The sequence below is a fragment of the Jaculus jaculus genome, chromosome X (genome assembly GCF_020740685.1).
Source record: "Jaculus jaculus isolate mJacJac1 chromosome X, mJacJac1.mat.Y.cur, whole genome shotgun sequence".
NCBI classification, from domain to species: Eukaryota; Metazoa; Chordata; class Mammalia; order Rodentia; family Dipodidae; genus Jaculus; species Jaculus jaculus.
The window spans coordinates 53,616,039-53,629,362 of NC_059125.1; the positions used below are offsets into that span (position 1 = coordinate 53,616,039).

Sequence of the window (13,324 nt, forward strand, 5' to 3'; positions counted from 1 at the left end):
GTTAAGGCACTTGTCTGCAAAACCTAAGGACCCAGGTTCAATCCTCCAGGTTCCACATAAGCCAGATGCACATGGTGGCACATGTGTCTGGAGTTTGTTTAAGTGGCTAGAGGCCATGGCATGCCCATTCACACACTCTCTCTTTCTGTCTCTAATAAATAAATAAAAAAGAAATGTTTTTTAAAAGGTACTTTGTTTTTCCTCTCAAATTGTATTGTGTGACCCGTAGGGATTAGCACCTTGTTTTGGTGATTACTGAGCTAAAAATATTAGTGTTTAGCTTGGCACTACATATTACACTTTTAAATTTTATTTTATATACCTTGAGTGGCTCTGGTGGAAATAATGGATATTAGAAGCAGAGATGTGGGGCATTCAAAGCACCTTCAAACCACCCCTTAATTCTCCACTGCCTTATTTCAGCAGTTTCACACAGGTAATTTAATTTTCTTTTCTCTATGTTCCCTTTGGCTGTCTAGCACACATTCCTATGTAGAAACTGTCATCATACCCAAAAAACAAAATTGTTATGAAAATGTATCATTTCTATAACCAAATACTAATGTATAGTGATATTTTTATTCAAATTCAGTCTCAGAAAACTGGTGTTTGGTACGTTATTTTAAACTGTCCTTCATTTAGTGATACAATAGTCACAGGAAATTGAATTTCCAAGGTAAGGTACTCTTAGAAATTTGATTCTGAAAATTTCTAGCCATATGTCTCACCTTCCACCTTGTTAAATTGTGCCAAACATTATCTGCCCTTCACATGTGTTTAATTCCGTTTCTCATCATTAATTCTCATCCTCTGATTGTATTTCAACTTCTTAATGTTTTTCTAAAGCTCAAAACTGATTGTACCTCTACAAACATAGTAAAGCTAAATATATTGAACACTGCTGATTAGAAATTTAAAAAGGTATAATTCAAGGAAGGGAACTTTGCTATTGGGGACAGTGGTTAAAGGGAAACTTAGTTTCAACCTTTCTGAATTCTGAACTTACTTTAAAAATCAAATAAGGGGCTGGAGAGATGGCTTAGCGGTTAAGCGCTTGCCTGTGAAGCCTAAGGACCCCGGTTCGAGGCTCGGTTCCCCAGGTCCCACGTTAGCCAGATGCACAAGGGGGCGCACGCGTCTGGAGTTCGTTTGCAGAGGCTGGAAGCCCTGGCACGCCCATTCTCTCTCTCTCCCTCTAGCTGCCTTTCTCTCTGTGTCTGTCGCTCTCAAATAAATAATAATAAAAAAAATTTTAAAAATCAAATAAGCTCAGTTTAGTTGCATAGGCCTGTAGTCTCAGCTACTCAGGAGGCTGAGGTAAGAGGATTGCAAGTCTTAGAACTTCCTTGGCTACAAAGTGTGTTCAAGGTCAGCCAAGGGAACTTAGTGAATTTCTGTCACATAATAAAAAAGTAGAAACAGGGCTAGCAATGTAATTTGTTAGTAGAGCACATGTGTAGCATGTGTGAGGCCATAAATTCGATCCCCAGTACTGCAAACCATTAATACATGCACATATAAGTAAGTAAAATTGGAAAATTACAACACATGAAAATCTCTGGTGAGACTACTATTACGTAGCATTGTGGTAGTGTCTCTGGAGATGTACCCCCACAGACAAGAAGACTGCCTTATTTTTTTTAAGAATTAATAATTAAGTTGAGAATAATGTCCACATACTTATGATACAACCAATCAAAAGGCAAATAGGAAGGCGATAGGTACCAAATGAGGGGAAGCAGAGGAAAGATGGCATTTTTTCACAGACTATTTTGAGTAGGGAAAAGAAAAAAAGAAGGTGTTGGGAGAAGCAGGAGCTAGTACGGTACATAAGTATGGTAGTGATATAAATGGTTTCAAGGTTTCCACCAAAGTGTTCCCAATGGCATGGAAAAATAAATACAATCACCTGGAAAGTCCCAGGGTGAGTGCCTTAGTAAGCTTAAACTTTTTTTTTTAAGTTTGTGATTGTATTAAATAGATTTAATTTTAGATTTTGCATTTTGACTTAAAGCAGTAACATTTTAAACATACAATATTTAAGTTACTTACTACCAAAAACATGATGGTGCTAAGAAGATATATAATATTTTACTCAAGGTTAGGCATTCCTATTTATAAGTATTGTCTAAAGTTCTATTATAATTTTGAGGGTGGTGCAGGTCTCTTTATGTAGCCCAAAGGGGTCTGGCCTGAACTCTCTATGTAACCCAGAGCTGGCTGGGGCCTCATGATCTTATTGCCTCAGCCTCCCAGGTGCTGGGATTATAGGCATGGGCCATGATGCCTGGCTCACTGTACATTCTTAAGCAATAAAGAAAAAGTATTTTAAAATAGTTATTATGAATGATTCACATTAGAGAAATATGCAGGAAAAATTGGAGCAGGTGAAAAGAAGTAGGACAACCCAGAAAGGGAACAGATGGAAGAAGGTGATACCCAGAAGGGGAAAATACTGATGTTCACCTGATCCAGCATTTTTGCCATCTCCTCCAATGAGTGGGACTGTAATGGCTGCAGGGCTCCCATCTGCAGGCAAACTGGTGTACACCATAGGAAGAGACTGAACCACCACAGGAATGGTCTTTAGCTCTCCCATTTTGTTTGGCAAACTGACTGAAGGGATGGTGTGAATCACATGTAAAATTGGCTGGCCACCAGTGCCCTGAGAGGAAGCCAGGATGGACCCTGGAGTCAGAACGGTAGGGATGTTTGCTGAAGTGCTTGTATCAGATGTGGAAGTAGATACCACAATGGTCTGGGTAGAAGATGGTGTCTTGGGAGGGTGTATTGGAGCTTGCAGCATGCTAGCAGGCTGGAGTGGAGCCTTGGGTTTGTGAAAAGAGAGATCAACTGGTTCCACCTGGGGCAAGTTGAAATCATTAGCCAGGAGTTCTTCTGGGGGCTCAATCTTGATGTCATTAAACAGTGTTGGGTTCTCAATAGAGCTGGTATCTAGGAGTGGTAAAGATGTCATATTACTTCTGTCTGATGTCACAGGGGTATCTCTGATCTGAACTGGGCCAGTGACCTAAAATAAACAAATGAGAAATAGACATTGTTAGTACCCAAAAGAGATGTGTCAATGATGAAAGATGGAAATCTCTATTCTCATGGAAAGAATACATGGCACTGAAAGGAATGAGGCAGCAACACTCTAACGACCAATAAGGAAAGGAAATGTTACCGAGCATTAAGTTTACAAAGAGCCAGTAAGTACTGGCACTGTGTCAGGCAATTAATGAAAATCAATACATTTAATTTTTCTCAATTATTTTGTAAAATTTAACATTTTTGAACATCTAATATGAGCTTTGTGCCAAGTCTAGTGACAACATACTAACTTGTACTGCTACAATAATGGGAACGACTTGTAAGGATAAATAGCAAAGTAAGTGATGAACAAGGTGTTTTAGAAAAACAAAATGGAGCTTGGGATTTAGTTCAGTGGTACAGCACTTGTGCAAGGCTCTGGGTCCCATTTCTAGCACCACAAAAGGATGTGTGTAATTCATTCTCCCTGAACAGAGAGGCTTCAAAGAGAACATGACATTTCAGATGTGTTATAGAAAATGAAGATTTCATTAGACAGAGAAAATGTAATGATGGAATTTGTTTGCAAAAATATGACAACAGGGCTGGAGAGATGGCTTAGAGGTTAAGTGCTTGCCTGTGAAGCCTAAGGACCCCGGTTCGAGGCTCGCTTCCCCAGGTCCCACGTTAGCCAGATGCACAAGGGGGCGCACGCGTCTGGAGTTCGTTTGCAGAGGCTGGAAGCCCTGGCGCGCCCATTCTCTCTCTCTCCCTCTATCTGTCTTTCTCTCTATGTCTGTCGCTCTCAAATAAATAAATAAATAAAAATTTTAAAAAAAATATATGACAACAGACAATATGCTTAGGGCCTAATGATGCAGGATAGTTAGTTGTGTTATATACAAAATTAAACTAGGCAATTTCTAAATTGTGGGATATTTAAAAACACTGATGCAGCCGGGTGTGGTGGTGCATGCCTTTAATCCCAGCACTCAGGAGGCAGGGGTAGGAGGATCACCGTGAGTTTGAGTCCATGCTGAGACTACATAGTGAATTCCAGGTCAGCCTGGACTAGAGTGAGACCCTACCTTGAAACCCCCCCGCCAAAAAAAAAGGATGCATATTTATAATCCAAGCATGCAAGAGGCTGAGGTGGCAGAGATACTGGGGTGGGAAGAGCAATAGTTTGTGGTCAACCTGCACTACACAGTGAGAACCTGTCTCAACACATGCGCACGTGCACACACACGCGCACAGACACAAACACACACAAGTATATATCAAAAATAAGTAAAATCAATACATTGAAGAGACATCTGCATTCCCATGTTCACTGAAGGGAAGAAATGGAAGAAACCTAAATGTCCATCAACTAATGAATGGATAGAAAAAAATGTGCTACATGCACCTAAAGGAATACTATTCTCACTCAAAAGGAATAAAATCTTGACATTTGTTGAGCATGGATAGAACTAGATATCATTATTTTTTTTAAAAAGTTTTTATTTAAAAGGAGAGAGAGAGAGAGAAAGGGCACGCCATGGCCTCTAGCCACTGCAAACGAAATCTAGACACATGGGCCAGTTTGTGTATCTGGTTTTACATGGGTACTAGGGAACTGAACCCAGGTCTTTAGGCATTGCAGGCAAACACTTTAACCACTAAGCCATATCTCCAGCCCTGGATGGAAACATATGATCTCATCCATATGTGGAATCTAAAAAATGCTGAACTCACTAGAAGTTGAGAGTTGAATGGTGACTATTAGCACCTGAAGACAGTGTCAGGAAGAGGGATGGGGAAAGATTTATTAACGGGATTATGTAATGGTTTGATAAGAGCAAGGTACTTTGTAGTCCTATCACATAGCCTACTGTGTGGCCACAGATTATAAAAATGTACTGTGCATTTTAGAATAGCAGAGGATTTTGAAAGCTTTCACCATAAAGAAATGACAAATGTCTGAAGAAATGGATCTGTTTAACCTGAGTCACATTTTAATGTACACGTATACACAAGCATTCTATGATAACCTATTAACATTTATAATTATATATAGTTAAAAATACTAACAAATGATCAATGATCAGTGTATATATGATACAAAAAATGTGAAATTTCAATCTAATTAAAAACTCTCTAAGAATTTCTTGAACTCAGATATCAAGGATATTGTGTACTATGTATGTTGTTGCTAAGTAACACTCTGGCTCATGAAGATGGCCTTGGAGATAGTGATGTCACTTTAGTCAATAAATAGAAAAAGCTTCTATTATCAGCATAATATTTGAGTTATGGCCATTTTAAACTATGAGAGATGTTCAAGAATATATCCTTTATATAAAACAAAGCCAATTTTTTTTTTTACTTGTGTATTTGGAAGAAGAGGGAAGGTGGAATTCAAGATAAGATGACAGAAAATTGTTTGGGAAAACTGAATGACATGAGCAAAGCTATTTTCATCAGATTTAATTTGATCCTCAGTAAAGAAAGGGTGAAGGAGGAATCAGACTGTATTTAAAGAGATGAGAAAGGAAGCAAGAAGAAATATCTTGGTGGGTCATTTGGAGAAACTTGAATACTGACAACATATATGATAGCATTAAAGAGTTATTAAATGTAAATTGTGATAATATACTGTGGTCATAACTACTTAAAAATATGTGTGGGAAAATAAGGATGTGGCTGGAGACATGGTTCAGTGATTAAAGGTGCTTGCTTACAAAACCTGACAGCCTGAGTTTGATCCCCTGATACCCATGTAAAGACAGATGTGAAAAGTGGCACTTGTGTCTGGAGTTTGTTTGCAGTGGCAGGAGGCCCTGTTATGGCCATTCATGCCATTCATTCATATTCTCATTCTCATTCTTTCTCTCTCTCTCTCTCTCTCTCTCTCTCTCTCTCTCTCTCTCTCTCTCTCTCTCTCCTTGCAAATAAATATAAAAAGGAAATAGCAAAAGTCAGTAGCAGAAGCCAATAAGCTAGAAAGGGGCTATAAGAGAGAAAGAGGGGGTACTTAAGTGGAGGACATTGCATATATGTAAGTAGATAAACAGATTACTGGGGATACAATGACCTAAGTGAAGTGAGGGAAAGAGACTGAGTAAAGGAAGGGTGGGAGGGTTAATCAACATTTAAGATGTTATGAATAAGTCATATGGAAACCTACTGCTTTGGATAATGGTACATCTAGAAGCCATGGATTGTTATTAGAATAATTTCAGTGCCAGTGAGTTGCTGTCCAGGGAGGTCCCTGATGCTATGAACACATTACAGGCTATTGCTACGGCTCTTGGTTTCCCACCAGAATTAGATGGTAAGACCCTATTGCCAAAGATCCTACATGCTTGGGCTGCAGGTCTCTGAGAAATCAAGCTGGAGCTGAACTGAAAATCATCTCCCTATGGACCAGCTTAAAGAAAGCTTTAAAAATTTACACTGGGGCTGGAGAGAAGGCTTAGTGGTTAAGGTGTCTGCCTGCAAAGCCAAAGGATCCTGGTTCAACTCTCCGGGACCCATGTGAGCTAGATGCACAAGGAGGTGCATGCATCTGGAGTTCGTTTGCAATGGCTGGAGGCCCTGGTATGCCCATTCTCTCTCTCAAATAAATAAATAAAGTGTATTTTTAAAACTGCACTGGGGCTGGAGAGATGGCTTAGCGGTTAAGCGCTTGCCTGTGAAGCCTAAGGACCCCAGTTCAAGGCTCGATTCCCCAGGACCCACGTTAGCCAGATGCACAAGGGGGTGCATGCACCTGGAGTTCATTTGCAGTGGCTGGAAGCCCTGGCGTGCCCATTCTCTCTCTCTCTCTCTCACTCTCTCTCTCTCTCTGTCGCTCTCAAATAAATAAATAAAAATAAACAAAAAAATTTTTAAAAACTACACTGTATGCAGCCTTATGGGATAGAGAAGTCATCAGTAGTGGTAAACAGTAGTGGACCCTGCAAGCCTTAATATTGGCCAGCCAGGCCAAATGCTAAATGATGGAATAGTGGCATATCTGTTATGGGGAAAACAAATCACTTTCTACTTGGATTGGAGGCTTGCTCCATAGGAGGGAATACATGCATGGTACTGAAAACCTAGTCAACAGCCTATAGTAGGGGAGGTCATGAGTCCTAGGGGAGTAATGCCTGCTGTTGTTTGGCTAAATGCATAGATTATGTCCACCAAACTGCCCTGTAAGTACTTTTCTTAATGTTTATACCCATATATTAATGTTATTCTCATTTTTGGTTAGAGAAGCTTCTCTTTTCAGATGGCAGTGACCTCTGGGATGACTCAGAAGGCACCATAGTGCTAAGAAATGAAAGTGGAGCGTTCAGCACTGAGACATCTCTATCGCACCTTCCAAGGCTCAGAGTCCATTGTAGAAGAGGTGGAAGAAAGAATGCAAGAGACAAAGAAAGGGTAGGACTGTTTACAATGCAATTTTCCACACACAAAATGGCATGGAAATCCATGACCTCACAGTGGCTGGCACTACCTACACAAGACCTTCATAATAAGAGGAAAAGATCATGACATCAAAATACAAGAGAGAAAAATGGAGATGTGGAGGGGATATGATATACAGTGGATTTGTGAAGGGGAAAGTATGGGGGGAATTATCATGGTTTATTTGTCTATGATTATAGAAGCTGTCAATAATAAAAAAAAATAAAAAATATAGAAAATATAGACCTAAACTCAGAGAGGATGAGGAGTACAAAGATGTAGTATTCTTTCTCTGACCTCATTTATAAAACCTTCAGAGCATGCTGGGAGTGAGTAAAATCCATCCATACCTTACCTTCAGAATTGAGCCAGACTGTTACCTGCTTTTTCTGCTGAGACACTATTGGGTTCTTCATTTGAAAGCCCCTACCTTGCTTAAGGCTTTGTTTGTGGTCTGCATACTGCTTCATTTGGCTCTTCCAGTAGATGATTTCTGTGATTGCTTCCACTGTTTAAGAAACTACTAATGTAATATCCACCTTTTATGGATGGATTAAACTAATTAGTGGAAAGGCATCAGTAGAATCCTTTCAGCTTGGGCAGGTGTGCAGTCAGGGAAAGGTTGGACAGAGGAAGTCATCAAGAACATCTTTACTAAGCATAATCAGCTTCACAGTCCCCTGAATTCCCCAAATCAAGTTAAGCTACTATTTTCCCTCCTCTTTTTTAAAATATATTTTATTTATTTATTTGAGAGCGAGAGAGAGCGAGAGAGAGCGAGAGAGAGAGAGAGAGAGAGAGAGAGAGAGAAAGAGAGAGAAAGAGAGAGAGAGAATGGGTGCGCCAGGGCCTATAGCCACTGTAAATGAACTCCAGACGCATGCACCCCTTTGTGCATCTCATTTACATGGGCCCTGGAGAATTGAACTGGGATCCTTTGGCTTTACAGGCAAATGCCTTAACCACTAAGCCATCTCTCCAACCCTTTCCTTATTCTTCATACATCTTTTTCCCTGAGTAGCTTCATTGCCAAAATAACAAGAAAGATTCTAAAGAATCTCTAAGGAAGAGTAGGAAAGACATGTGTTTCCATTGTATCTATCACAACTGTCTATAATAACATTTAAAGTGGAGTTACAATAGAAAGGATAGGTGCTTATGTGTGATATTATTTTATATAATAATGCCCATCATTTGGTACCAATGTATAAAATGACATAATGTTCCAATATACATTGAGGTAGAACCTAGCTAAAATCTTAAGTACTTTGTAGAATCTGTTTTACGCCTCGAAATATAAGGAAGCTAAAGCTCTTGAGTCTTCAATGTAAAGTGGAGACTATTTTGCAAATTTATTTCTTTGCTAACAGCCATTTCCAAGATGCGAGGTTTTGCCTACAATAATGCTATCAGCACAAGGGCTTGTTCTTCGCAGGGATGTGATCTGTACTTACTCAATTTACCAAAAACACATTATTCAAGAATAGCTAAAATGGAAACTGATTGAGGAACATATAGAAATTGAAGAAGATACATTACTATTTTGATGAGATATTGTTACAAGGCCCTGCTCCAACCAGCCATCTTAAATTATCCTTTTGTAGACTATGCCTGCTTTGTGGTCTACTGGGTGTTAATCAAAACCCTGTCTGCAATAGGGCTTCAATCAATGTTTTCTCCTGCTATCATCACATGGCTTTGAAAAAGAGCTTACAAGGCTAATTATTTGGATTTTAGTGGTCTAATAGTAGATTCCTTAAAATAAGCCATCACATTTTTCTGTCTGTATCCATTTTGTGTGTGTTACATCTCAGTGAATCCAGCCTACCACAAGTATTTCCTTAGTGTCAATGTTGATGTCTGCAAGCAAGCTTCCCTATGAAAAGGGATTAGACTTGAAAGAAGTTGTCAAGATTGATCTCACTGCTCTTTGCTTTGTGGCCTAAAGACCAGCATTCGGCATCTAAGCACTAGTATAATGAATGATTTTATTAGTGTGCACTGATGATTGTCTTTCAGTATGATCAAGATAGTTTTTGTAAGAATCCTGATATGCAGCATGATTTATTCTATATTTCACAAATAATAATTCCTATAGTAAAACAAAGCCCACACTACTTGCTTTACTTTTCTATATAGCATTTTATAGTTGAAGATTTAAAAGAAGAGTGATGTAAAGGATGAGTTTTTAATCCCTAGAATTTTGGTGATTTTATAAATTCTCACTACAAATTTAAAAGCTCATATGGTAATTAACAAAGGTCTGCCATCAGATCTTTCTCTGTAAACCACCTTTTCCCATCTTCAGTATTGTGGGATGACTTCTGGGTTTAAGCATTCCCTACTCAATAATTGCCACTGTTCAAAGAAAAAGAATAGCTGCTTTCCCCATTTGACATTTCAAAACGTGAAGCTACAGCTTTCTAGGATTTCTGAGTCTATAAAAAAGGTTGCACATGGAAAAAATACAGAAACTTAGGAGTGATTTGGAAAAGATATTTTATTTTCCATAGTCCTCTTTCATTGCCTAGGATCTTCATTAGTTTGTTTGGAAAGAAAATTAAAATTGGAAAATTTAAAAACTGCTTTATTGGATATCAAAGATGATGAGGAAAGGCATGGAAGATGTATCCTAATTTGAGAACAGGGGGAAAGTGGTCGGTTTCCTTAACATTTGAGCTCTTAAGCATTGGAAGAATATAGCCTTACGTAAAGGAGAATTAGAGAAGAGTTTTAAAGAGTTGATTAACTCTTAAAAACAAGTTTTCACTTTTCATTTATTTGAAACAGCTCTGATGTAGAGCTTGAAAGTGGTAAGACAAAACTAGGAACAAAATGAAAGAACAAAATACTCCTGACAGCACAGTAGGAAGAAAGGAGAGGAAGGGAAGTTGCCATGGTAACCAGATAAAGCCCAGACTCCTCCCTAACAGGAAGATAAAAGCTGTTTTTGTGCACAGGTCTTTCTAGCTTTGCTCTAGGTTTATATACACATACATGCACATAGTTCATATTCATTATTTCAGTCTAAGGTAAATTTAGCCATCTGAAACTCCAACCTTTCTCCAATAAGGTTATGATACGTTTGAGTATTAGAGGAAATAAAAATGGATGGAGATGATTATGAAAAAGCTAAGCCTAGAGGAATTAAGAACCTTATATCCCTACCATCTCAGTAGCATTGGAAAATAAAGCACTGTAAGACAAAATAATTTATACAAACTAATGAACAAGGCAGTTTTATTGAACTAAGATCAATAACATCCACATCTAGGAAAATGGGATCAGAAATATATATTCTATTTTATATGACATATGATTACACATATATTATATACATAATTATGTATAAGTCAGATGTAGTGGTACAACACCTATAATTCTAGCATTCAGGAGTTTGAGAAAGAGGATTGAAAGTTTGAGGCCAGAGTAGGCTCAAGAGCAAAATTCTATCTCAAAAAAAAAATGAAAACTGAAACAAAACAAAGAAATGAACATATCTATGTATGTATATATGCATACATGAATATATTCATATGTACATTCATTAGGTATTTGCTTCACACCTAGCATGACAATATAGAAATATTAGTACCTAGCTTGAAACTATGAAAAATAACATGATGAAACAATTTCTTTTTCAAAGACTCTAAGATTGTGTTTGAATAAATTTATTTTGTTTTAATAATTATGTTTATTATGCTATAGATTGGAAAAATGTAATACATTATAGTGAGTTCCATGATGGCTACCCTAAAAATATCTGTCCACAATCTACTCCTTAGAAGCCATGAATGTTATCTTATTTGGGAAAGGGATCTTTGCAGATACAAATAAGGATCTTAAGACAATCCTTGTGGATTACCTGAAGGGGGTAGAATTCAGTGTCTAATGTACTTATAAGAGGCACATCGAAGAGTGACACACAAAAACAAGAGAAGGTGATATGAACACACAGGCAGACATTGGAATGACTGAAACATAAACCAAGGAATTCATGTATCTACTAGAAGCTAGAAGAGGCAAGGAACCAATAATGTTTTAGCAACTCCTGATAGACTATATAAGTGGTAATGCCTTAAGACTTCAGGTATCCAGATAGCAAGAGACTAAATTTCTGTTATTTTAAACCACCAACTTTGTGGAAGCTGTCCTAAGAAACTAACAGTTCACACCATGTTCACATTTCTCCAGGTTGAACAGGATGTAGGTATTTATCGATGCATATATACTTACTTATTTTTATATTTACTTGGCTATTTTTAAAAAGTAATGAAGTAATGTTAATGGCAAGTGATAGGATATAAATTGTGAAGGTGTAGGGCTGGAGGGATGGCTTGGCAGTTAAGGTGTTTGCCTGCAAAGCCAAAGGACCCAGGTTTGGCTCCCCAGGACCCATGTTAGCCAGATGCACAAGGGGGTGCATGTGTCTGGAGTTCATTTGCAGTGGCTGGAGGCCCTGGTGTGCCCATTTTCTCTCTGTGTATCTCTCTGTCAAATAAGTAAATAAATAAATAAAAATATTTTTAAAAACATGGTGAAGGTGTTAAATGTTAAGAAATAAAATTTCTCATGAGGAAGACATTAACATTTACTAGGAAGGTATTTACATGCCACAGTAGACATTAGAGAACAAAAAAACGAAGCTACAAGAGTAACTGATACAGATAAGTTAGCATTCCAAGAATACAAATACACTTGAGATTTATGAGAGTTTGGGTTCTTGGTGGAAATGTTATGGAAGAGATGGGATTGAAATTTGGGCACTAAGCAAGGGAGTGGGAATTAGGCAGGGCTACTGAAGTATAGTCTGGGCAGGAAAAAAAAAATTGATTGTCAACCTGATTGGATTAATAGATACCAAGAGCAATAATGTGAAATGCCTTAAGTGTCTGTGAGGGCATTTCCAGACAGGATTAACTGAGTGTAAAAAGATCTACTGTAAATGTTGGTGGCCACATCTCATGGGCTGGGGTCTTAGACTGAATGAAAGAGGAAAAGGAAGAGCAAGCTGAATGCCAGAATTCATCTCTTTCTACTTCCTGATACACCTAAATGTGGAGAAGAAACCTCACAGTCTTGCTGCCATAGCTGAGCTGAAAGCTGAGAAATGTTCCTGCTACCATACCTTCCCCACCCTGATGGACTATGTCTTCAAACTATGAGCCAAAATAAAGCCTTCCTCCCTTAAGCTGCTTCTTGTCAGGTAATTTGTAACAGCAACAAGAAAAGTAACTAATACACATTGAATTTTTTTTATTGCAAGTATGATAGATTTTTATCTAACATTATTTAAACTTAGCTTTCTCTCAGCAGTAACTATGACTGATATCCAGCAATCAGCAGATAGATTACAAAAATTAGCAAGTTTTGATCTACTAATAATTCTTCAGTGCCAGCAGCTAAAAGTAAGGTAAACAAGACAGTAAGTTCACTTCAATATCATTAAGGACTTTCATTAATATGCACTTGTAACTTAAATTCAATTAAATACCATGGGTCAAACAATTGCTGATTAAAACAATTAAACATAGGAGTCATTAGCTGGGCATAGTGATGCACATCTGAAATTCTACTCTTTGGGAGGCAGAAGCAGGAGGACTTTCACAAGTTCAAGACCAGCCTGGACTATATAGTAAGTTCCAGGCTAGGTATCGCTATACAGCAATACACTGCATCAAAAAGGTGTAGATTTTTTAATTTGGATAGGTGAAGAGAATTTGAAAAACAGATACCCATAATTATGGAGAAAGAATACACAATAATTTAAAGAAAAAGAAACAGGACATGGATGATCCTAACAATGGTACCAAATTGATTGTATTCACTGAGTATAAAACTTATAAAAAAAGAA

The 13,324-nt window shown here is 38.0% G+C and overlaps 1 protein-coding gene across 8 annotated transcripts in view; it reads right to left on the reverse strand.

Annotated features, from left to right (window-relative positions):
* The window catches only part of Klf8 (Kruppel like factor 8), a 133,377-nt gene that overhangs the window by 15,177 nt on the left and 104,876 nt on the right, over nucleotides 1–13,324 (reverse strand). For all 8 annotated transcript variants that reach the window (XM_045140466.1, XM_045140467.1, XM_045140469.1 and 5 more), the window contains one exon: nucleotides 2,467–3,031. In XM_045140466.1, the coding sequence (XP_044996401.1) occupies nucleotides 2,467–3,031 (565 nt within the window). The remainder of the gene's footprint in view (nucleotides 1–2,466; nucleotides 3,032–13,324) is intronic.